Source organism: Polyodon spathula, chromosome 10, assembly GCF_017654505.1.
Source record: "Polyodon spathula isolate WHYD16114869_AA chromosome 10, ASM1765450v1, whole genome shotgun sequence".
In the NCBI taxonomy this organism is placed as follows: Eukaryota; Metazoa; Chordata; class Actinopteri; order Acipenseriformes; family Polyodontidae; genus Polyodon; species Polyodon spathula.
This window is the reverse complement of record NC_054543.1, coordinates 20,153,151-20,180,372: the sequence shown is the minus strand read 5'-3', so window position 1 is coordinate 20,180,372 and position 27,222 is coordinate 20,153,151. Positions and strand designations below refer to the sequence as shown.

General features: G+C 39.8%; 1 protein-coding gene across 1 annotated transcript in view; it reads right to left on the bottom strand.

Annotated features, from left to right (window-relative positions):
- LOC121321594 (pancreatic triacylglycerol lipase-like) overlaps positions 1 to 27,222 on the bottom strand; it is an 82,937-nt gene that overhangs the window by 6,302 nt on the left and 49,413 nt on the right. Inside the window, exons 3-7 of the mRNA XM_041260600.1 lie at positions 4,184 to 4,232; positions 2,400 to 2,554; positions 900 to 1,025; positions 530 to 664; positions 237 to 345 (exon numbers count right to left, since the gene is read on the bottom strand). Coding sequence (XP_041116534.1) covers positions 237 to 345; positions 530 to 664; positions 900 to 1,025; positions 2,400 to 2,554; positions 4,184 to 4,232 — 574 coding nt within the window. The remainder of the gene's footprint in view (positions 1 to 236; positions 346 to 529; positions 665 to 899; positions 1,026 to 2,399; positions 2,555 to 4,183; positions 4,233 to 27,222) is intronic.

Sequence of the window (27,222 nt, the reverse complement as noted above, 5' to 3'; positions counted from 1 at the left end):
AAGCATAGGTAAGCACTGTAAAACCTAGACAAGAATAGTACAACATGTACAAAAAAAATTGTAATACATTGGTATAACTTTTAGATTGCTCTGTGACAGAGTGATTGCTCCAGTTGTACTATAGATTGATGTCTTTTTAAACTATGCTACTACTGTGTTTATTTTGTGAAAGGTAACCACTGGTTGTATATATACAAGAGCTCTGAAAAACATGGCTTCTCATAGTCATACTGTACCTGTTATTCTTCCAAGACCTTTGAGTTTCCTGCCAACCTCTCCCGCACAATGGGCCCCTAAACTATGGCCAATAACATGGAAATCAGCAGGTTTCTGGTTGTAGTTTTTCTGTTTGATAAACAAACAAGTCATTTTTAAAAAGCATTACTAACAACAGCAAATAATCGGTTTTACTGAATTACTTTTTATGTATCTGTGAACAAGAATAAGTAATTCATGGGTTGCAAGTGAATCTTTTCTGTTGATCTTGTGACTACTTTGTTAATGACAGCTAGCCACCCTCTGTATTCACCTCTAAGTATTTGATCAAGTAGACAATTTCTGCCGCGACCACTCGGATGTTATGGGAACTCTGAACGTAACCGGTTTTCGACCCTCCTTGCCAGTCGACACAGATACAGTTCACATCTTCTATTTGCATCATCATCTGTGGAGTAAAGGAAGTCAGTTAAACAGCTAGGATTTAGCCTGCCAAAAAAGCATTTTAAAAACAGTAGAATACAGAATAGAAATGGTCTGATATATAAAACAGTTTATTAATACTGTTCTACTTTTTGCATCAAATTCAGATAAACCTGACCTTAAACCTGACCTTTACTTACTCTTAATGAATATGCCTATCCCAGCTTTAAAAAGCAATGATCAGTGTGTGTGTGTCCTACCTTGCACATGTCTTTGAGCCAGTTTTCATCCCCTTTGTCAATAAAACCATGGACAATGAAGCGGGTGGTTTTGTTTCCTTTGTAGTTTGATGCCAAAATGGATGATGGATTTAGTGCTGAGATTTCCTGAACAAATGACAAAGAAAAAAATGATCATTTTGTCTTAATGTGCCTGTTAGATTAATAAGAGTTTAATTGAGCAATTAAGTTATTTTATTACAAATCTAAGTTTATCAGTTAAGTTTGCTGTTGATCAGTAGTATTAATATCAGGGACTCTGAACAATGATTCAAATTAAGTGCTTCTTGATGACAATGAAAAATCAAGGGGAGAGAAACCAGGAAAGTGTTTTGGTATCATCCTACCCTTATTTTAAAATGACAGTGGTTAAAGTTTGTGAATGTAGAATAGGGATTCTGATTAACACAGTTTTTATGTTTATTTTATTGAGTTACTTTTTTCTTTTTTTTTTCTAAGCTAAAAATATCAACAGCTAAGTGGAAAAAAGGTTCAAGGTGTGCCGTCTTTGAAATGAAAGAAGACACGTTAATATTCTAATTCATGGAGAGATTCAACCTTTGCAACTATTTTGCACTACAGCAATTTTATTAAATCTAGCCCATGTTTAAAACTAGTTTGTTTACTGCTGCTCAAACTATCAAACACATTTTTGCTAATTATAGTCATCTTTATATTTTTCTTCAGTATAATTTTTATTTTTTACCTGTGTTTTCAGTCCAGTGGTTTACACTGCATCAAGATAATAGAAATGATGAAGCATTTAGAAAAATGTAAAAATAAATAAATAAATAATGAAAGATCACCATTAAGAAGGATCTTTTTGGTTAAAAAAAAAACTAGAATTGTAATTCCTTACATCCACTGGGGTAGAGTGTTGCAGGGGGATAGGTTAATGGTTACATTCTGGTGTACCAGCTGAAATGTGTATGAGCTCTATAAAGGTCACAGGGGTAAAAGTCTTCAGGGTGTGATGATTAAAACAGAAGAACACATTTGTTAAGATGACTGTGATATTTCAGATCCTTACCAAGCTGCTCTTTAAGGCTGATCTTGGTTAATAGGGTTGTGTACTAAGTTTACATTTAATTTTCTAAATGTTTAAAGGTATTGAGCATGTTTAAATGTTAACATAGTAGGGATGTTTATACCCAATCAGAAAAGCCACCATGAGAAACCCATTAAACCTCATTAAACAGTGTATTTGTATAAAAGACTGTATGTGTGCAAAATTTAATTGCATATGTAAATATTGTGCTATAATATTAAATATATGAAATAAAGTGGCCTACATTGTACACTTCTATGTTGCGTGCTTTTTTATATATACATTTTTTTAACGTTTTTCACAGCATTCTTCACTTTTACTGCTTGGGTAGCATTTAAACGCTAAACTAACACTGCTAGTTATTTCTGTTACAATAAGATATTTAAAGTTGACACCAATGTAAACAATTGAAGGCCCACAACCCTTTGCTTTACCTGGAAGGTGCTGGGGTTTTGCTTGGTGTAGAGAATAAAAGTGGTTTTGATTTTTTCTGGAGGCCAAGGCAGTTTGCCAAGAGGCCTCTCTAGAGTCCCAGCCCACGGCACAGTGTCTACGAAGCACCCCAGCCTGTCATAACAGACCTGATCAGCTGGAAGAGTACAAGAAGAGCTGAATTCAGAGACTCAAGGAGTAATTAGCTTCAAATGTCATTTTAATAGTTTATTATTAACATTCTGGCAATGAGAGTCAGAGACGTTTGTCACGAGCAATGCCGCTGTCATTTTCACAATGTGTGAGATACTTCTCCCCATTATTCTAAGATGGCAGCGTCCTCTGTCTTTTGGACTGTACACCTGCTGCATAGAATTAATTTTTTTTAAAAAGCAGTAAGATTTTCTTAGCATGCCACAAAATGACAAGGGTCATAAATTGGGAATTTTGCTTACAAGCCACGGCCAAAAATTAAATGCTTACTATGGGAGTTGCTTCACCTTTAATAGGCCTATTGTGTGTATGACAATATTGTTCATTTTATATATATATATATATATATATATATATATATATATATATATATATATATATATATATATACACACACACACAGACACACATTTTTTGTCATGTCATTTCATTAATTTTTCAAAACACAATCAAAACATATAATATTATCAGCATTGTAAACATATACTTGAAGAATCCACAATCCACAAATAGTAAGTAATCAAGACAATACATGTTAGCAACTCATGTTAGACATAATAATATATTCAATACTCATAATATAAATAGTAAATATAAAACTACGCTTCTAATCAATACATTATTTACATTTCATGAATAATCCTGGATATTACTTTTAAGCAATCCCTAGGTTCCACTGTATTTCTACATTACTAAGATAATCAATAGTTTTTTTTTTTTTTTTGCCAAAGTTGTATATAATTGTCTTTTTTTACACTCCATGGAAAGATGTATTCTTTCTAAAGATATTATATCAAATACAAAGTTCTTCCATAGAGCAGAATGTGGTGGATCCAAACATTTACATAAAAAAAAAAAAAAAACATTATAGCTTTTTTTGCCATAAGCAACAATGTTAAAACCAATATTTATTTTGTAGTTGTGTCCAATCAGTAATATTTGTGTTTCCCAGAATAGCTAATTCTAAAGTTCTGGGTTTGGAAAAATCAACTATATTAGAAATATGAAAAAACACATCTGTGCAAATTGTCTGGAAGTTTAAAGAAACAATTTTCTTAAATCAATTGTTCACAGTGATACCCAGATATTTAATATCATCCTTAGGCCAAATCAAACTATATTTGATATACAACAAAGGGTATATTTGAAGAAATTAAAAATCTATTGCCATATCCTTTAATACTATATGTATTTTATGAATTTTATGTAGAACCACTTGTGAAATTTTGCTAATTTTAAGTAAATTTTCCCTGCTTTGCATTCATTTTTGAATGTGAACTTCAGTATGTTGTTTATTATTATGAGATGTGATTAATATTAAAATGGGCCTACATAGGATTCAGTACATATGAAAAATAAATAAAAACGTGGAAATAGTTCACTACATCTAATAGTGCTGCTTATGGTTTTTTTTTTTTACCATCACTTGTAAGCAGAAACTTAGAGAGAACATTGTCCTTCCCTTAAAAACACTTTTGTAACATCACAGAAGTTTCAACAGGCATAACAAACCTTGGGTTTCATGGTGATACAGCTGCTAGAGTAAAAATTACTTTTATAATAATTGACTTACTGTAGACTGTGCTGAACAGGAAAACTGCTGCTATCCAGAATGAAAACATCTGCAACACAAAATAATCAAGATGAAAGTGTGGCTATAACATGGGGACAGACTTTCACTGAAATAATAGAATCTTTACTCACCTTGGATATGGGTTGCTGAATTAAACTCCCAGGTGCCCCTTTTATACAATGTTTTTCCATTAGCCACACAAGGGATTATTTATAGCTGAGAAGTGACCAGGTGGTAAGTAGAACGTGTACATTCCATAAATTAATATAAAAGACCATGAAACACCTGAATAGCTATACACCTTTGGCACAGATCTTGTTAGAGACCAGGGTCAGGGACATTATCCAGTACAGATGCTAGTTTACTCAAGGCAATAACTGCTAAAATGCATTGCCATTAAAAATTGCTAATATCCCAATTTGCCTTTCTTAGAATACTGAGAAAGATTTCTGGCAGAAGAGCAACATTGCTGGCAATTTTTCAAGCTCTGATGTTCTTTTCATCATCATTCTATGATGTCAGGACCCTCTGATAGACATTTTAGTGTATTTGCGCCCCATATTCTAGAAATGAGGGCAGAGATGAGATGTCGTCTTTCTATGTGTTAGTTAATACAGGATCGATCAACGATTTGCTACTATCATATCTGCTTGAAATGGAAAAGGTAAACTCACATTCAGAGATTTGGGTTTCGCAAAGCCAGTTATTCTCTTAATAGTGGAAATCCTTAGTTCATAATCAAGACGAGATGAAGATTGCAGAGATCTGAGACCGCTACAGAACCAGATAGGATGAAGAATGTGTTGCTCTGAGGCATCTGCAAAACCTATTGATTGGTCGGCAGTAGTTTATTGTCTATTGGGGATAGGAGGACATTGACTGGAACATTCATAAATCGTAGGACATGGTTCCATGACTGACTAGCAGATCTCGTTGATGAAATGATGACTTTGATGAAGCTGGTCGGATTGGAGGAGCAGCGCCAGATGAGGAAACACGAATCTGGGAACAGGAATAAGTCACAGGAATGGATGCGTGATGCAGGGAAGCAGGACGTTACTATGATGGTAGATACTGAGCATCTCAAAAACAGTTGAGTAAGGTTGCTTCATGACCAGGTCTTGAAATTGGAGAACGTCAGTTGCTACAAAAGGTTGAGGAGGAGGGGGACTTCTGTGAATCCCTCGGACTGACAACACCTGCAGGAATGTAGAAAAGCTGGAGCGTGCGAGCTTCACAGTGATAGCAAACCAGCTTAGAGACTGTATAAAATGTGTGGTGTTATACTGCCATCTAGCGGTTATGATTAGAATTAACCATTGGCTTGAGTGAAGCCGGGTATAATATATTTGGTTATTGTGATTAAAATCCTTGTCGGTGTAGAACAACAATTGCGCATTCTTTTAGATTTGAATATCTTTGTTACATGTTTTAGGACAGTTAGTCATGTATACAAATACATTAACACAGTATTTGGCGAGTTGAACGAGCCCTCGCAGATTGTGAAAGCGCAGCAGCAGCAAGCCAGAACATTGCAGTACAGTCATGCAATGAGGGCGTTGCAGTGGTAGCCACGGACTGAGAGGCGCCGGTGGAAAAGTTGCAGAACAGCAGTGTTGTTGGAGCATGTTGTGACCAGTCGAAGCCGCCACATGTTGAAATGAAGTATGAAATTGACTGGATAGGTCTTTAAAATGTTTAACGTAGCTAACAGAAATCCAGGGCAGGATCTTCTGAAGGAACGGTAATTTGTGCTGGCTCTGGGAGTGGAAGAGGGGTGCTTGATTGCAAGCGAAGAGTAAAGGAAAGTTCAGCTAACAGATCTTTATGGTGGATTAAAAAGAGGAATTATGGCAAGGCAAACGCTGACGATGGGAATGTCGATGTCTTGTTGAAGGAGCTTTAGAGGTTTTAGTGGAGGGCCAGTCTGTCTAACAAAGACGTGGATGAGTTGAGAAATGAAGCTGCAGTTTGGACAGTGCCGTTGCTGGGCTGGAGGCTGGAAAGAGCAGGAAAGACTAACGCTGGAGCTCCTGCAGCCGAATGGAGAAGCTGAATGATGAGAAGGAGCACCGGAGCAGGTAGAAAAATATCTGATAATATCTTGGGAGCGCTGCGCAGAGAACTGACCTCCAGTGAAAGGCAACGAAGTGTAGATTAACGGTGAAGCACGAAAAGACGGCGTCTGAGCGTTTGCTACAAAAACGAAACGCTAGACAGCAAAGGTGCAAGTGATCAGGGCTTAAATAGAAAATAGGTACTAATTGACAGGAAATTGGAAGCCCCCTGCTTTGCACACCCCCTGAACAACGCAGGCTAACATATAAATAACTATATTATTATTAAAGTTAAAAATGAAAGAACTTACAAAGGTATTTCATATTAATCAAATCAGTAGTCTGTTTAGAACAGACTATGCTTAGAACACATCAACATAATCTGTCAACAGTCAATCAGCTAAAAAGGAAAGGAAGGAGCTCCATGTGGCATTTCTGGATTTGGCTTATCATATCATTCGGTGCCACATGAATTTCTTTGGGCAGCATTTGATTTTTTCAGCATATCAATGACAATAACAAATTTAGTGAAAACCTATTTTGAAGATTTGCAATTTAGTTTTTCAACTTCAGAATTCAGCACTACATGGCAATGCCTAGAAGTTGGAATAAAGGCAGGATGTACCTTTTCTCCACCAGCTTTTACCATGGCAATGGAATTAATTATTAGGGCATCAAAATGGGTAGTGGGAGGAGACCGCTTGGCTTCTGGAATGCGACTACCACCAATTCGAGCATACATGGATGACATGACAACAATGACTACAACAGTAGCCTGCACTAATCGGTTATTGGGCAAATTAACTAATAACATTGAATGGGCATGAATGCGATTCAAGCCCACTAATTCAAGGTGCATCTCCAGAATTAAAGGTAAAGTAGTAGATAAATGGTTCTACATTAATGGTGAGACAATACCAACAGTGTCCGAGAATCCAGTGAAAAGTCTTGGGAGATGGTACAACCGGGAGCTAAAGAACACAGTTTGTGTGGGAAAAGTAGTGGAAGGGTTGAAGAGCATAGACAGCAGCTGAAACTCTCGTCCTTTCAGTTTGGTCTACTGCTGTGGCCACTGACTGTGTACGAGGTTTCCTTGATAACAGGTGAGAAGCTGGAAGCTTTAATCAGTTCATACGTCAATAAATGCTTGGGAGTTCCATGCTGCCTCAGCAGAGTGGGACTTTATGGTAAAGGAATACTGCAGCTACCACTCTCTGCTCTAACCGAAGAGTTTAAGTGCGCCAAGGTCCGACTGGAACTTACATTAATAGATTCACGCGACAAATGCGTAAGGGAGGCAGCACCTGTGTTAAAAACTGGAAGGGCAGCAAAGAAAGCTGTGGAAGATACTAAGGCTGCCCTTCGAATTATTGATATTATGGGGCTAGTTTAACATGGAAGAGGGAGTCTTGATCTCAGTTTAGCTCCTCCTACAGGCAAACTCAAATGGACGGAGATGCAGATGGATCACATTAGTTTACTGTAAAGCTAAGTCTTAGTTGGTGCTTATCTTGGTGAGGGCCGAGTTCAAATCAGCATGAAGTTTTAACATCTACTCTCATGTAATGGAAATCTTGGCAAGAAAACAGGGTGTCTGAATCCTGCTTGAGCAGGCAAATTTTAGAAACAGAGAGGTCAGGCATAGTCGGAGAATGGTACAGTTAAATAAGGCTATTTTACTTAACATGCTCATTATAGTTTAAAATTTAAATGAAAATAACTCAACTGACCACTGTATGCTTATTCAAAGGCAGTCTTTGTCCCTTACTTTGTTAACACACATTTGTATATGAAGTTAAAGTGGCCCATTGACAACACACTGAAAAGGTAACATAATATGCGGCTAAGAGGGTGTGGCAGGAAATGGCGCTGCGCTGACTCAGACCAGAAGGAAGCACACACAGATCAGGTAAGTGTAGTGTACCAAAAAAAAGATGCAGCGTGCACCGTTTATTAAATAACAAAAATAAATCAAATATTTAAACAAAACTAAATATTCAAACAAAAACAAATCACAAACACAAAATAAATTACACACACAGGTCAGGCTGGACAGATTGCTATCACTGATCCTGTATTATTTTAGATTTTAGATTTCTCTCCTTGCTCGCTCTCCTTCCACCTCTGAACACCCCACCACCTCGAACATGGAGAGCTGCAGGCTTTTTATACAAGTGACCATCTCCCAATTAGCAATAAATTAATCACTTAATTAATTCTGGAGAAGGCCACCTTCTGCACGGGTTTGAATTATTAACGTGGATGGGCTTCCCATCCATGCTGCACAAACAAAATACAGCCCCGTCGTCATTTATAATAAATACATTTTTAAAACAATAACAAAACAAAAATTCACGACTGTGCGGTCAATTATAAATACACAGAACGAACACAATAAACAAATACAATAAATAAATCATAATACATAAATAACACAGGGACGGAGGGGGAGACCCCGTTCTGAAAATAAACAAACAACATATATTTAAGTAGGACTTTCCTACCACCCTGCTACCAGAGGGACATATATTTTTGACCCAGCTTAATATAATCAAATAGAGCTGGTGTTACATATTAGAAGCATCTCTCATATATACACATACACGGTGCTTAATTTGTGGCGGAGCATGCCAGAGTTCAACTCCAGTACCTCTCAATTTGAGACTGTCAGTGCTCCCGGACCTCTAAGCACAGCTCCGGCTCCTGCTTGTGACATGAAAAATTAAACATGCGCGTTTACAATTTAAAAATAATTCTAAAAGACGGTCATGTTGACTCCTCGACTACATTTCCGCAAAAAAAAAAACCTGATTTGCTCACTGCAATGTGTGAATATCTTTATAGCCCAACCCATGTGTAATAGTCAATGTTGCATCATGCCCTCAACAACTGATTCAGGGCTCCCGGAGCTCCTCGCGTCATCACTGCTCGCCTCAACTTGTCTAATTGTGAAATGATTGCAACCCAGTTTATGTAAAAATGGCCAAAAGGCAGTCAAATATACTGTCTTTTTTCAGTAAAATTACCAGAACAATTTCTGATAGTGAACCTGAACCCGTGTCGAAACAAACAGAAATGAAGAAAGCCCCTTGCAGCAGGCAGGTGTGAGTTGTACTACGGATATGGTTGCGACTAATGATAATCCTCTGGCTAACAGCATGGCTATGGAAAATGAGGAGCGGGATGCACCAGATGATTCATCAAGTGAAGAAGATATGAATCTGGGTAACGAAACTCAGGCGCCACCGACCATTTGGACTACTAAACAATTTAAATTTCATCAAACCAACTACCCATGGCTAATTATGGAGAAATCGAATCTAGGCTGCACGACTTGTCAAAAGGTAGGCTCACTGGATCAGAAAAAACATCGGGCATGAAACTGGCTAAAGAGTGGGTAACATCCACTGTGACCTCCTTTGCCCCAGATGTAAAAAAAACAGCAAAGGGCACTCAGGAAAAAAGTTGTGGAACTTGCTCGAACCAAGGCGCATTTAGCCACATCTAATATTCTGGAGAAAGCTAAAGGGGACAGTTTGGTTCAGACCATCGTCCATGCTCAATCTGAAGAAATATCCACCACAGCCAGAGTTTTCCGCACAGCTTACAAAGAGGCTAAATGTCATAGACCCGCTTATGGTTTTGAACATAAAATTAACTGTCAGGAATTAAATGAGGTTGACATGGGATGGATTTTGCATTCCAATGTTGCATACTCAAATATTCAATAACACATTTCCCACCCAGGCCCACCTCTGACAAAATTTAACCCCATCCCCTATGTGAGGTCCTGGATTGCTACAGAAGTGCTACGAACACACAGAGCAAATCCAGAAAGAGGGGAAGAGAGGCAAGAGGACCCAGTAAGCCCACTACATTTTCCCTTGATTTGCACACCTGCTCATACCTTTTTCTTTTTAACCAAACATGTGTTTAAATCATGGTTTTATGGAAATAATGATGGAAATAAATAATAAGATGATAATTACATCTTTAAAATTATATATTTTTGTCAATATTGGTAACCCATGGGCATAGCTGGGCAGTATCGAAAATACATGTAATTAAAATACGTATTTTCATTACATTTGTATTTTGTAATTTTGTAATGCAAGTATTTTGTATTGAAAATATATTTCATGAGTTTTATTTTGTAATTTAAAAATACTACAAAATACATGGTCAGTAATAGTTTAAATATTAACCTGCAGCTGTATTAAATTTAGCTATAGTGATTTCGTAATTCGATTAAAAAAATGCACACACGTGTCAGTTCGTCTTGGGAGTAACTTTAAGTCAACAAGACGGTCTAGTGAAATCGTAGATGTTGGCGAAAGTTTGAGAGAGATGGGTTATTATTAGGCTTATTAGATACATACACTGAACAAAAATATAAAAGTAATTAAAGTATTAAAGTATTAATTCACGTGCAGTTGTACCGAGACTCCAATTGAATGATTGATTAGCAATCAAGTCTCGGTACAGCTGCATAAAAGCAGCATGTTTTCACTCACAATGGGGTTTGTGTGTTCGGTGAGTGGAGAATGGGATTGGAGACGGAGGTAATAGTTGTGATAGTAAATAATAATATCAGCTCACCGTGTTTGTCTGTGTAGTCCATTTTGTTTATCTCTATTTTGGCTAAAGTGCCATGTCATGTGGTTTGTTTGTCTTACAACCTTTTATTTTCTGTCTTCATTTATTAAATGCTGAGCACAAGCAAGCGCTCAGCTTCACCAGAACTCCACCTCTCTGTTTATTTTGTGTTGGTTCCTGGTCCTGGTCTGGTCTCACCCGCTGCAGCCGTCTTTGTGACACGTGGTGTCATTGTGGGATTACCAGCGCCTCCTAGAGGCAGACCAGAGCAGGAACTGCAGTTTTTGGGAAAACATTTTTTTTTTTAAATTAATAAAACTGACGTCACCCACTGCAGCCGTCTTTATGACAATGCAGCAGTCAGATTGGCTGAAGGTTTCAAGGATGCACTGCCGACCCATCCCCTGGTTGCCACACATACTCCTGCCTCCAACAAACCACGATTGGCGGGACCACCTCAGTGCTTCACCCCCACGACCCACGTACCTGCACTACAATGTCACCCCATGGGTAGCCTCCCTCCAATACAATGGAGATCAACAGCAACCCCCAGCAGGGTAAGAGCAGAGAACCCATCCCCACTGTCAAACTGGCAGCGGGACACGCAGGCTCCGTGGGTGCCCTTTTGCCCCACCTGTTACCGGTGCCAGGAGGTCGGCCACCTCACCAGGAACTGCCTGGCAGCAATGGAATGTGGCGTGACCTCTTGGGAGCAGCGGGGGAAGCGTTTGGGAACATGTTTTTGCTGCACACTGATTTATTCAATTCCTGATTTTGCTCGAAAAAAACAAAAAGAGAGTGAAGGGTTAAAAAATGGGAAGGAACGTTAATGAAACAAGGCTGGGGGAACCTCGAAATCTATCGAATGTAACGGAAAGGGGATCGGGACTTAATGTGATGTATGGGGGTGGGTTACTGAGGCCCCCAGTGCTGATGCTACTTTATCTCCGCTCAATATCTCAAAATTCTGGGACCGAGATGTTGACATAGCATAAAAAAATGATCATTCGCTGGCACACACCTGGGGCAGGTTCGGTCTATCAAGGGGAAGGATATAGAGGATAACCATATTACATATTACATATCCTCACCACATTATTGTCGGGCACTTACTATATAGAGTATACCAAGAAACGAGCACAAGTCAGACTGTAACACAATTACTCATTCCCCATTCTTTTCGATCTGCGATCATGTGGTTAGCTCACAATGTCCCATATTCAGGCCATTTAGGTAGCGATAAGACTCGGGAACAAATATTGGCTCGGTTTTATTGTGTTGGAGTTTTTAGTGAGATGACAAAATATGTAGCAGAGTGTGAGGAATGCCAGCAAGTAGCGCTAGGGCGGGTTCGCACGGCTCCACTGGTCTTACTGTCCCAGATCTCAATTCCCTTTGAATGCATTGCTATGGACATAGTGGGTCCATTGAGCCAGTCTGACTCTGGATATACACACATTTTAACAGTGGTGGACTATGCGACCAGATATCCAGAGGCAGTACCATTGAGATCCACTAGTGCTGCAGCAACTGCTTGAGAGTTAGTACAGATTATAGCGAGAGTAGGGATTCCAAAAGAAATCCTCACTAATCATGGAACAAATTTCATGTCACAGTGTTTGAAGGAATTATATAAATTGTTGCAAACTAAGTCCTTTCGAACCTCTGTTTATCACTCAAAGATTGAAGGTTTGGTGGAATGTTTTAATCAGACTTTAAAATAGATGCTGAAGCAGTTTGTCAACCAAGAGCAGAAACAATAGGCTAAACTCCTCCCCTACCTGATGTTTTGCAGTGAGATAGGTGTCTCAGAGCTTGACCGGGTTCTCTTCCTTTGAGCTGCTGCATGGAAGGCAACCACGGGTTATCCTTGATCTTGTGAAAGAAGTGTGGGAGGAGCAAACAAAAACTTCCCAAAACATAGTCAAGTAGGTAATTATGTTATTAGACCATCTAGCATTGGTTGGTCATTTGGCACAAGAAAACCTAAAACTAGCTTAGCATCGCCAGGAGCAACAGTACAACAAACAAGCACAAATTCAGACTTTTCGGCCAGGTGATAAAGTACTGTTGCTACTCCCCACATTGGAGTCTAAGATGTACGCTAAGTGGTGGGGGGTGGGGGGGCAATCAGTAATGTTCGAAAGGTTAATCAGTAATGTTCGAAAGGTTAATGCCATCTCCAAGTTCGATACATATCCAATGCCCAGAGTGGATTAACTCAACCGACTAGGTAAGGTGCAGTTAATCTCAACTTTGGATCTGACGAAGGGATACTGGCAAATTCCGCTCACTCAGAGCTTGTTTTCTCTAGTTGGCTCGTTCCATTTCAGGACCATGCCCTTCGGGTTGCATGGAGCTCCTGACAACTTTTAGAGACTAATGGACCAGGTCTTAGCATAAATTGATGATGTGGAGATTTTTAGCTCTATCTGGAAGGATCATAATATTAGACTTTCAGCCATCCTACAGTTTCTAAGGGAGGCAGGGTAAACAGCCAAGATGGGCAAGTGTGTATTTGGCAAACAAGAGACCCAATATCTTGGCTACTTTATGGGTAATGGCCAGGTAAAGCCAATTGCCTCCAAAGTCCAGGCGCTGGTGGAGACGACGATCCCAAGAACCAAGTCACAGGTGAGATCACTACTGGGATTAGCCGGCTATTATTGTCGTTTTATCCCTGAGTATGCCACCATAGTCAACACCCTGGTAGATCTCACCCAAAATGCTGCTCCAAAAATAGTTAAATGGATAGGGCAGTGTCAGGAGGTATTTGATATGATTAAGAAGCAACTCTGTCAAGCTCCTGGTCTGATTTCATCAGATTTCAGCCAGGAGTTCATCCTTCAGACCGATGCCTCCCACATTGGTCTGGGTTGGTCCTCTCCCAACAAGTTAACAAGGTAGAACACCCTACCAGAAAACTGGCTCCTAGAGAGATCAACTACTCCGTCATTGAGAAGGAGTGTTTAGCCATCAAATGGGCTACTCACACTCTTCGCTATTACTTGTTGGGGCGTTCTTTTTCTCTTGTCACTGATCATGCTCCTTTAAGGTGGTTACACACGATGAAGGACAATAACAGCAGGATAACTCGGTGGTATCTGGCGCTGCAACCCTTCTACTATAGTGTAAAACATCGTGCAAGTAAGGAGCATTAAAATGCCAATTTTTTTTCAAGGGAGGGGGGACCATTGGGGAATGTAAAATTGGCCAAGTGTTCCTTCAGCATCACTCTGAGGGGTGAGATATGTGATTGATGCTGTAAATCTCCCTCCCAACTAGAATGGGTGCTGTGTAAGGAAGGTGGTATGCTGCTTCCTAGATGGACCGCCTTGACTGTAGGTGGAAACCGGAAGGTGATCATATTAGGGGGAGTGTGTAGTTGTAAGTGCCTGGAATGATTCCATTGCAATCAGCTGCGGGGCGACCTTCTGTTGGAAAAACCATGGCGACGGGTTGATTGCAGGGAGGAGTTTGTGGGTACAAATGGAAAGCAGCTACATCAGTATGCCGCTTTGCACTGAGAACGTAACCTCGTCCGGAGTGTTGTGTTTGCCTTTTTTTGTTAAGTTCCACATATTTAGGCTACTGATAGATTATTGTAAAATATGTTTTCCCTTTTCTATTGAACATTAATGCAGCTGAACGTAGCTGGCGCCCTCTATGCCAGAAAGAAACGATGACCTTAATACTCAGCTGTGGACTAAACTAGTACGGTAACAGCGATTAGCTGATCTTCAACTCTAAAGTTTGTAGGAATTAGAACAGGTTTAAACTGCAGCTGGGGATGATCCTCAAGAAAGTATCATACTAGCTGTTCTCAGGTTAGTCTGCTAGGTGAGTACTAATTCAGAATGCTTGCTGCAATTGACCAGGTATATTTACATAATAATAATAATAATAATAATAATAATAATAATAACAAATTAATAGTGAATACATATATAAATAAAATACACACAAGGGGTGGGCACCCAAAGACCCATCAAATATTCCGGTGGCAGCCAGCTGTGCAATAATTTCAATTCCTCATTCTGAATTTCCAAAGGATGGCGTTTTTTTTACATCTGTTTCTATGGCGATGCTCATTCACATTCCATCCTCTATCTGAAGCACTCCTAAAACGCAGGTCTCTGTTGTTGGCTTCTCATATGTTATTATTATATAATTAGGCAACATATTCACCAGCTAGTCTGGACTCCAGTTATCAATAATTCATTTTGAAAGCCCTATCTCTAATAACACAGGTGATGTTCTTTCTAGTTTACAGATCGCGCAATTCAGACATCAGGCTCCCTGAGCTCAAACCTTTCCCTCTACCCCATCCCTCCACCCAGAGAACTGGTTTTCAACTAAATTGTACATTTTCAATCTTGTCTTGAGTTCATTCTAAAGCTGTTCTTCCTCCCCAATTGCATTCTCACAGTGGTGGAATCTTACATTTGCTGTTCTCTCCTCGATATTATGCCACTAAAAAAAATTATTGCTTGCAAGCCTGGAGTGGGGGCCCTCTATGATGGGCACGAGTGCTCGAATACTGAGAACTTGCCAAGGACGTTAGTATTCGTTAACATATGGAGTAATATTTTTTTTCTGTTTTTTTTTTTTTAGATAGACAACAATATGCTGGATTAATTTCATAAATTTTGTAAAATAAAACATAAAACAATGGCAATGTGGTATTGTGAAATACAAAGATAGACCATGAAATTTGAAATGATTACAGTACATTTTTAATTCAGTTTTTCCAATGGTGGTTTATTCAGAGTTGGGGGAGGGACTGTTTCAGCTAATGCTGAAATCATGTGGTTCACTACAGGCAGAATGGCAACCAGACATAGGCCTAATGATGTATGGAAATATTTCTCGAATGTGCAGTGTAAGATATGTAGTCTGAAACTTGCATATCACAGAAACACTAGTTCTATGATTAATCATCTGAAACTAAAGCACAAAGAAAAAACAGCCGAAGATGACAGTGGGCAATCTCACATCACATCCTTCGCTAGCAGTAGTACCTGACGCTGTGATCCCGCCAGAGCAGAGCAGATTACACAGCTCCTAATTAAAATGATTACTCAAGATATGCTCCCTCTAAGCTTTGTGGAGGGACATGGCTTCTGCAAACTGATGGACTTCGTTGAGCCTGAGTATAAAGTACCATCGCAGAGAACAATAAACACGAGAATGGAGAAGAGTTACGAGGAGAGGGCTGTGAAGAAAAAGTGCGACCTACAGAGTGCCGACAAGGTAGCTATTACTACAGACTAGTGGACCGCTCTCACAACCGAGTCATACGTGACAGTTACTTGCCACTTTAACAAGGACCTGGAAATGAAGAGCGCTGTGCTGCAAATATGCAGCCCTGATGACAGACACACAGCAGAGAACATAGCTGCTCATCTCAGAACAGCCACAGAGGAGTGGGGAATGTTGGAGAAAGTAAGTGTGTGTGTCCATGACAATGCCAGCAACATGGTTTTAGCTAACCAGAGCCTTCTCCAGTGTGAATCTGTCCCATGTTTTGCTCACACTCTCCAGCTTGCCATTATCAATGGCTTTAAGATTGCAAGTGTGAGTCATGTGGTAGGTGCAAGCAGTAGATTGGTGGCTCATTTTCACCACAGCACTGTTGCAACAGGTGCCCTGAAATGAAAGCAAGAACAACAGAATCTGCCCGACCATAAACTAATTCAGTATTGTTGCACTTGATAGAACTCTGTGTGTGAAATGTTTGAGTGACTCCACGAGCAAAGATGGACAGTGTCAGTGACCCTCTCGGACAGAGACATCACCAAGCTCTCCGACGCAAGAACACTGGAATTGACTGGCACTGGCAAACAATTGAGGACATTTTGCCCGCACTGCAATCGCTAAAGTGCGCTACAACAGCCCTTTGTAGCAAAACCCATGTCTGCATCTCCATGGTGCATCCAGTCGCACACAGCCTACTTACTAGGCATCTGAACGCACACAATGGAGAGTCACTCAAAGTATACGAATTCAAGACTGCACTGGCAGAATCCATGAGAAAGCAAATAACCCTTCACAGCTCAACAGATCCAGGTAAGTTGTAGATTTTATTGGTAGACTAGTTCGCCTACACAAACAACAACCTAGCCTATGAAACATTATAGCTACATTATAGCCTATGGTTTTCCTTATAGACAAGGCAGCACTTACTGCCTCTGCGCTAGATCCTAGGCATAAACATCTCCGTTTTGTGGACCCAGCACTCCGTCTGAGCATCCAAGAGAGACTGACCGAACTGCACATCAGGGTTTCTGAACTGAACACCACCAGAGCTGATACCCAGATAGAAGTGACAAGCCGCAATGACACACCCACAGCAAGCACTGCAGCGCTCAACACACTCTTTGGGGAGGATTATTGCATTGCCGACTCCAATGCCGATAGGATTGAGCAATATTTCACAGAGCCATGCATCCCACCCAATCAAAACCCATTGCTATGGTGGAAAATCAAGGAAAAAAAAAAAAAATCAGCTCCGCACTTGCCTCTCCCCTGAGCATGCAGACATGCTCATTTTTTTTTAACAAAAATTATTGATTGCTAGCAAAATATTTAGGCTATGTGAACTTTTTGTAATCTTTTGCACAAGAATGCGTCAGGTCTACGCTAAGTATTTATTCCACTCAGATTTCAGTTATTGAAATAATTTATGTTAACTTTTGACGGTTTCAGTAAAAACGGTTTAATTCTGCAATAGGCTAAATGTAGCCTGGTTACTTAGAACTGCCCCTGAAATACAAGCTCAGCTAAATGCTACTAGAAGTACAGATGTTTCAACATCAACTGTTCAGAGGAGACTGTGTGAAGCTGGCCTAAGTGGAAGAATTGCTGCAAAGAAACCATTGTTAAGCATGCAAAATAAGAGGAAGAGACTTGCCTGGGCCAAAAAACACAGAAACTGGACGTTTGAGGAGTGGAAGTCGGTCTTACGGACTGATGAGTCAAAATTTGAAATATTTGGGTCCAACCCCCAAGTATTTGTAAGACACAGAGAGGGTGAGCGCCTGAGTTCTGCATGTGTGGTTCCCACTGTCAAGCATGGAGGAGGCAGTGTCACGGTCTGGGGTTGCTTTGCTGGTGACAGAGTTGGTGATCTTTACCAAGTCCATGGCAAGCTCAACCAGCATGGCTATCATAGCATACTTCAGAGGCATGCCATTTTATCAGGATTATGGCTAGTTGGGCTGTCCTTCATTCTTCAGCAAGATAATGACCCGAAACACACCTCAAAGTTGTGCAAGAACTATCTGGCGAAAAAGGAAAGTGAAGGACAACTCAATCTAATGACCTGGCCTGCCCAGTCTCCAGACCTCCATCCCATAGAACGTATTGGACGAGCTGGACAGAAGAGTCAAAGCAAAGCTACCCACAAGTGCCCTATATCCTGGGAATTGCTGCAGAAGAGCTGGGAAGACATGTCGGGTGATTTCCTGCTGAAACTTGTTAACCGAATGCCTTGCGTTTGTGAGGCTGTTATTAAGGCAAAGGATGGCTATTTTGAGGAATCCAAGATATAGAGACAATTTACAATTTTCTTGAAGATTGCTTTGGTACTCCTTATGTTTTGTTTTGTATATTGTAACGTGTTTTCATTGTCAAGTATTTGCAGAAACGTATACGACGTAAAACATTGTCAATTATGAAAAAAAACTTAGTTTCCAGTAAGTGTACTCAAACTTTTGACTGGTACTGTATATAAAAAAAAATTGTAATTAATCAAACATTTGTAATTAACCATTAACTTTCTAACTAACAATTTTCTCTGTTTGTATTGTTGGCACCGGTGTGGACAGCCAGGGGTCCTCTTTGGTGTACTCACTTCCCAACCTTAGAGGCCGACTATGTTGCATTGTTTCCATTCTCCTGCTAATCTATTCATTTGCACCCGTGCCAGTTTCCCCCTTCAAAGAGCAGGATGCTCCCAACTTTCGAGCCAGTCATTTGACTCCTCATCGAGGTGGCTTCTACAGCTGGGTGAGAGACCCCTGGCCTTCTTTATGTGTTTATTTCTTATTCTCTCTTCCAGCACTTTTGTTCTCCATGTGTAGAGCACGAGGCTCTCCATGCGGCCTCAGAGCATCAGCCGAGTCTGACCTCTCTCAACTAGACGACTCGGTAAGCCAGGGAGACCTTCGTTAGTCTTTCTATCCTTTCTTAGTTTCCCCTTGGGGGAAGTCCTTACTTCTCAGTCTTGGAGGTCGATCGGTTCGGCCTCACCTCATCGAGGGTGGTTCTCTGAGTAGTCAAGGGGAAATCGTTTTCTGTTTCTAAGTCACAAGCACTTTGTCTTTATTCAGTAGTGCCTTACACAGGCCTGGCTCCTGCCTCATTAACAGCTTCCTCAACCATTCAGTCCCATCTGCTCAAAACATACTTGTAAACAAATAGGATATGCTTTATAACGCAGCTACACTTTAGTAACAGGGTACTTAGACATTATTTAAGACATGCACTTACAACAAAATGATCAGGGAAAATAACTTTTTGATGTGTACCCAAATCATTTTCAAAGCAAAAAATTCAAAATAAGAAGTATATATAACATAATGTATATATGTTTTTATTGTAGTAATTATATATAGGGCTTCTGTTTTTCGGTTTTTATTAATGTATTTCAGTGCTTATTTTTTTAGCTATTTTCAAGTTTCATGAAAATCGTTTTATTCGTGTATTGTTTTTTAATATACTGTATGAAATTAGTGCTTTCGGTTACTTTCTAAACTGCTTGAGCGTTTTGCTTTTACTGTCAAAATATGTATAGTAGTAACTCGACAGTACTTGCACACTTATAGGGGAACCCAAACGCCTCTACCTAACTTACTCTTTTATACATCTAAAAACAGAATTGATAAGTAGTTTTCAAATTTAGGATAAAGAAATTTTTCATTTTGAGGTTAAAAGTACATTTTTTACACTCGGGTATTTCCGTGATCAGTTGGCTCGATTACGTCACAGAGTGAACATATTTTCGTATTTCTGACTGTTACCATTGGTTTCGCAGTGTAGAGCGTGTGAGAGACAGCTAATTAAATTGATCATTATGTCCTGTCGACGAGTTGCAGGTGTATAACGATCACTGATGAAGCGCTGTCCTGTTTTGTAGATGTAATGTAATTATGTATGCAATTGATCGTGATTCGAGCCACATGAAAATGTGTGGATTAATTATCACCCCTATATAGGCGAGAGAGTAGAGAGAGATGGGAGAGACCAGACAGGAAGTAATATGTAACAGAGCAAGTGAAGAACAGAGAGACTGTTTTCTCAAACTGTACTGTCGGCGAACTTGGGCAAACTTGAACATAAGAACATAAGAAAGTTTACAAACGAGAGGAGGCCATTCGGCCCATCTTGCTCGTTTGGTTGTTAGTAGCTTATTGATCCCAAAATCTCATCAAGCAGCTTCTTGAAGGATCCCAGGGTGTCAGCTTCAACAACATTACTGGGGAGTTGATTCCAGACCCTCACAATTCTCTGTGTAAAAAAGTGTCTCCTATTTTCTGTTCTGAATGCCCCTTTTTCTAAACTCCATTTGTGACCCCTGGTCCTTGTTTCTTTTTTCAGGCTGAAAAAGTCCCTTGGGTCGACACTGTCAATACCTTTTAGAATTTTGAATGCTTGAATTAGGTCGCCACGTAGTCTTCTTTGTTCAAGACTGAACAGATTCAATTCTTTTAGCCTGTCTGCATATGACATGCCTTTTAAGCCCGGAATAATTCTGGTCGCTCTTCTTTGCACTCTTTCTAGAGCAGCAATATCTTTTTTATAGCGAGGTGACCAGAACTGAACACAATATTCAAGATGAGGTCTTACTAGTGCATTGTACAGTTTTAACATTACTTCCCTTGATTTAAATTCAACACTTTTCACAATGTATCCGAGCATCTTGTTAGCCTTTTTTATAGCTTCCCCACATTGCCTAGATGAAGACATTTCTGAGTCAACAAAAACTCCTAGGTCTTTTTCATAGATTCCTTCTCCAATTTCAATATCTCCCATATGGTATTTATAATGTACATTTTTATTTCCTGCGTGCAGTACCTTACACTTTTCTCTATTAAATGTCATTTGCCATGTGTCTGCCCAGTTCTGAATCTTGTCTAGATCATTTTGAATGACCTTTGCTGCTGCAACAGTGTTTGCCACTCCTCCTACTTTTGTGTCGTCTGCAAATTTAACAAGTTTGCTTACTATACCAGAATCTAAATCATTAATGTAGATTAGGAATAGCAGAGGACCTAATACTGATCCCTGTGGTACACCGCTGGTTACCACACTCCATTCTGAGGTTTTTCCTCTAATCAGTACTTTCTGTTTTCTACATGTTAACCACTCCCTAATCCATGTACATGTGTTTCCTTGAATCCCAACTGCGTTCAGTTTGAGAATTAATCTTTTGTGCGGGACTTTGTCAAAAGCTTTCTGGAAATCTAAATAAACCATGTCATATGCTTTGCAATTATCCATTATCGATGTTGCATCCTCAAAAAAATCAAGCAAGTTAGTTAGACACGATCTCCCTTTCCTAAAACCATGTTGACTGTCTCCCAGGACCCTGTTACCATATAGGTAATTTTCCATTTTGGATCTTATTATAGTTTCCATAAGTTTGCATATAATAGAAGTCAGGCTTACTGGTCTGTAGTTACCTGGTTCAGTTTTGTTTCCCTTTTTGTGGATCGGTATTACGTTTGCAATTTTCCAGTCTGTCGGTACCACCCCTGTGTCAAGAGACTGCTGCATGATCTTGGTTAGCGGTTTGTAAATTACTTCTTTCATTTCTTTGAGTACTACTGGGAGGATCTCATCCGGCCCAGGGGATTTGTTTATTTTAAGAGCTCCTAGTCCCTTTAACACTTCTGCCTCAGTTATGCTAAAGTTATTTAAAACTGGACAGGAACTGGATGACATGTGGGGCATGTTGTCAGTATCTTCCTTTGTAAAAACTTGTGAAAAGTAATCATTTAACATATTTGCTATTTTTTTTTCTTCATCTACGATTTTGCCATTTGTATCTCTTAAACATTTAATCTCCTCTTTGAATGTTCTCTTGCTGTTGTAATATTGGAAAAACATTTTGGAATTGGTTTTAGCTCCCTTAGCAATGTTTATTTCTATTTCTCTCTTGGCCTTTCTAACTTCCTTTTTGACTTGCGTTTGCAGTTCTGTGTACTCTTTCTGCGTACTTTCTTTTTGGTCCTTTTTTAATGCTCTGTAAAGTGCCTTTTTTCGCTGAATATTTTTTTTTATTGATCTATTAAACCATTTTGGCAATTTAGTTTTACATTTAGATTTGTCTACTTTAGGGATATAATTGTTTTGTGCCTCTAGTACTACATTTTTGAAGAACAACCATCCTTCTTCTGTGGGTGTTTTCTCTATTTTACTCCAATCTACTTCTGTTAGTCTCTGTTTCATACCTTCATAGTTTGCTTTTCTAAAATTGTAAACCTTAGCTTTAGTCATTACTTTTGGGGATTTAAAAAACACTTCAAATGAGACCATGTTGTGGTCTGAGTTTGCCAGTGGTTCTCTGACCTCTGTTTTAGTTATTCTATCTTCGTTATTTGAAAAGACTAAATCAAGGCATGCCTCCCCTCTAGTGGGTGCCTTCACAAATTGTGTTAGGAAGCAGTCATTTGTCATTTCCACCATTTCTATTTCATCCTTCGCGCTACCCACCGGGTTTTCCCATTTTATTTGGGGGAAGTTGAAATCCCCCATTAGTATGGCTTCTCCTTTGCTACACACATTTCTAATGTCATTGTATAACAGATTATTTTGCTCACCGTCTGAATCTGGCGGTCTATAGCATGCTCCTATTATTATGCCTTTTGAATTTTTGTCCGTTATTCTGACCCATATTGATTCGGTTTTATTTTCTTTGTCCAGGTTTAACACCTGGGCTTCAAGACTGTTTCTTATGTATAGCGCTACCCCTCCTCCTCTTCTGTCCTGCCTGTCTTTCCTATACAGTGTATACCCACAAATATTAAATTCGTCCCCATCACTCTCAGACAACCACGTTTCTGTAACACCTATCACATCATAGTTACCTGTTAGTGCAGTAGCTTCAAGTTCTAGAATTTTGTTTCTGATACTTCTAGCATTTAGATAAATACATTTAATGGTTGTCTTACCTGAGTTGTTGTTCTTGTTTTGATGCGGTCTCCCTTCTGTTTTTTTGTTGATTTCTCCCCCCTTCCTTTCTAGTTTAAATGCTTCCGAACCTGCTCGAGGATCTTTTCTCCGAGTAGACTAGTTCCCTTGTTATTTAAATGCAGTCCATCCCGTCTATACAGATAGTCCTCGTTGTAGAATGGTGATCAAGATAGGTGAAGCCTTCCCGTGTGCACCACGTCTTCAGCCATGCGTTTTGATTAATTATTTCCAGCTGTCCATATGGTCCTTTGCAAGGTGCGGGTAGTATACCAGAAAATACCACAGTTTTGGTTTTCTCTTTTAATTTCCTTCCTAGCTCTCTGAATTTGTTTTGCAGGGATTTTGGTCTGTCTCTTCCAATGTTGTTTGTACCAATGTGGACGACTACTACCGGGTCGTCTCCTGTTCGTTCTAGGAGCCTGTCCACGTTCTCAGTGATGTGCTTGACCGAGGCTCCCGGAAGGCAGCACACTGTTGTAGTAAGGGGGTCCAAACTGCGAATTGAACTTGCTGTGTTTCTCAATATGGAGTCCCCAACAATCATGACCTCCCTTCTTTTTGCTGTCTGGTCACCACTGTCAATGGGGTCCTGGATGTTGTTCCTTTCATTCTCTTGTTGTTGGTTCTGCTCATCAAAATTCTGAAGTGACTCAAATCTGTTGGTTGTTTTGATTTCTGGTGGTTGTGTTTGACGAAGTTTCTTTTTTTCCCTGCTTCTGCCTACCTGAACCCAGCTGTTCTGACCTTCTATCTCCCTGGTGGCTTTCAGTCTGTTAGGGGTGATGCAGACTTCCATGAATTGTGGGTGTGCCAGTTCCTCAAGATCCTGTTGCTGTCTCACTTCTTCCAGCTCCATTTCTAGCATACTTACTAGTTTATGCAAATCCTGGATCGCGCGGCACTTTACGCACACTTGGTTTAGCTCCGCTGGGTTTTCTCGGATTTCCCACATCAAGCAGGTGTCACAGATTACTGGCTTGAAGACCATGTTGAGTTTTTTTTTTTTTTTTTTTTAAGTTTAGTTTCTTCTGCAGCCATCAACCTGCTTTTAAACTGCTTCGAAACTGCTCTGTACTTTTCCACGCCTGTACTTCTCCCCCTCGCTGTCGCTTCCACTCGCTGTCGCTGGGAAGACTGCCTGGTTTAACTGCGTTGTTCTGCTGTGCTGTTGGCTCCTCCCCTCGCCCGTGTCTCAAAACGGCGCTGAATTTGAATCAGCTGCTCCGAGTTTCAGCTTGTTTGTTATCAGAAAAACACACGCGGCTGTTTGACTTTGAGCTGCTGCTGTGTTTCCCCAATGTCCTCTGTTTTCTGATTAAAGCAATTCAAGATGCAATTTCTCCTTTCTGCTTCGAAACTGCTCTGTACTTTTCCACGCCTGTACTTCTCCCACTCGCTGTCGCTGGGAAGACTGCCTCGTTTAACTGCGTTGTTCTGCTGTGCTGTCGGCTCCTCCCCTCGCCCGTGTCACAAAACGGCGCTGAATTTGAATCAGCTGCTCCGAGTTTCAGCTTGTTTGTTATCAGAAAAACACACGTGGCTGTTTGACTTTGAGCTGCTGCTGTGTTTCCCCAATGTCTTCTGTTTTCTGATTAAAGCAATTCAAGATGCAATTTCTCCTTTCTGCTTCGAAACTGCTCTGTACTTTTCCACGCACAGACCCTGTGTCGGTACAGATAACGTGACGGCCGGTGTAGGCATCATTATTATCAACAAGTCGGAATCCCTGTGGGACGTGGAGTGCAGTACGGGTGTGGCAGGTTCTCTCTCTCTCACTCTCTAATTCAATTATTTTGGTTTGTGGCAGCATATTTGTTTGGTTTCACCCACCTACTAATAGGTTTTCTGATAGCTCTGCATTTTGTCTATTCTACGCTTTATTACATTCTGCCTTAGGCTTTTCTGTTGTGTGTTCCTCCCTCCCCCCTTTCTATCACCTATTAGTTTCTGGGTGGTGGCAGCGGCGCGCTACTGATAACTAGTGGTATTCCAGGTGCTTCCCCTCCTCAGTAGTCCTGGGGTAGGGTGCATCCCTGCTAGTTAATGTGATCCAGTGTGGTCCCTCAGTAGTCTGGTGAAGGGTGAACCTTTGTATCTAAGGTCAAGTAGTTACCAAGGAGGTTCGCTACAGGTAGTTGTAGCAACACAAACGTAGGCAGATTTAAACTGCACTAGTGGCCAAAGGTTGCCAGGGTCTGGACAGCATTTGTCCAAAAAACGAAAGCCTTCTGGAGGAAGCCGACAAAATGGTCGCATTTGTGCTCAGCCCATTTTGAGTAGCAGTGCTACAAACAAAGATTGTTTGGTCCTGTGGTATCCTGCTTCGACTTAGAGTGGATGCGTATCCTACAATTAGACCAAAGAAGGCATCAAAGGTAGCAAAATCAATATCATCTCATCATAAATGTGTGAGCCTCTTGGCAAAACACGGCGTGCTGAGCGGGTCTGATTGATACCAGTGAGGGCTTGTCTGTGGGTATGCCTGCTTATGTCACCGTTAGATTTACTGGCTGCCGTTTCTGTGACCCACGAAGAGGAAGACAGTATGAATCTGGACCCCAGTTTGTCCACAGTATTCACTTCGACCCCCAAATTAAAAAAAGTTACCAGATGGAAGATCAGCATTTTGAAAGAGAAAAAGGGCCAGTTACTGTATTGCCCCTTGCATTATGTATATTTATGTAATCCGCATATTATATATTAATTATTGTAGCCTATATTCATTTTTATTTTGTTTTTTTATGTTTATTTACAATATTTGTCAGCAGACCCAGTGCGTATATTATATTCATATTAGGTAAGGATACGGTATGCAATGCACAACGTTAGAAAACAAACAAGCAGAAGTACAGCACACTGTATCACCAGATTGCAATGTAAAATGTACTATTTTAATGGAAATACATTTTCATTACACTTTTTTCTTCTATTTCTGCATTTGGGTTATTTTCCAAGTTTAAAAAGATGTTTGTCTCCAGACAGAACGTGTTTTACAGAATAAGCGTTTGTGTTTCTCACAAAATATGTGATCATTCAGTGCAGTGTGCAGTGCTTGCATCCTTCACCACGAGAGTAAAGCGATCAATTATCTTTATATAGCTAGACAAAAAAAAAAAGAAATTGTTTTGACATCACCAGATATCCTTAACTTAAGAAAAGGACATGGATTAACAATGCTAGTTACAGTTTTAAAGGGAGGTAGAGGGAACAAAAATAAACGCTGGAAAGTAACAAACCTATAACAAGAGTATTTAAAAGAAAGACATTTAACGAACTATGAACCTAAATAATAATTATTTATTTTGTAATCCACCGTAATAGGAAGGGTTTTATCCAAAGCTACTTAGATTTGTACCAATTTATACAGCTGGGAGTTTTTTACATACTGAGCAATCTGACTCAGTGATGTAAGCGGCCTTGCTCAAGTGCAATAGCAGTGCACCCAGGATTCAAAGTACATAGTGTGTGTTTTAGTTTTTTTTTTTTAATAACATTTAAAAAAAAACGAATATTCAGATCAACTGGTATGCAGTTAGTTTATACACATTGTAGTATTAATACAAATAAAATAAAAACATATCAGCCTGTGTTATGTAGGCGGTCATCTTCATCGATGTCTGACTCTCTTTCGTCAGATGCTTTCGGTTTCATACTGCTCAAATTGATATGGCTGTATGCCACACACACCAACAACGAGCCCACTGTCATCAAGAAAACTGTCCTCCCCATTACACATCACTTTCATTAACTTCTGAAGTACAGTCAGTGAAATCACAGCTTCTCGCCTACATATTTTCAATAATATTCACCATCTTTTCCCCCACAGAGTTCACTCCATGACATCACAAGTCAGATTTCACCATCTGTTCCTTGTTGGAAAGAGAGCCACTGTAACGCTGTTTGTAACCCAGAAAGGAGTCATACAAAATCCAATATTTATATTTTTATATCAAATCAGTATAGGAAGAACATTTTTTAGTGTTTTTTATAGAACAAAAAAAAATTTGGGGTTCCCCTTTAAGTTGTACATTCTTTCCTTTCCTGTCTTCCACAATGAAATCCTTATGGTTAGAGGCAGAGGGTTTTTGTGTGTAGGCATTTTTGTACATTTCACCACAATTCTGTTTTAAATCCTCTGTATGATAACTGTAATACAGCTTTAAATCCTGCTAACAAGCCTCCATTCCT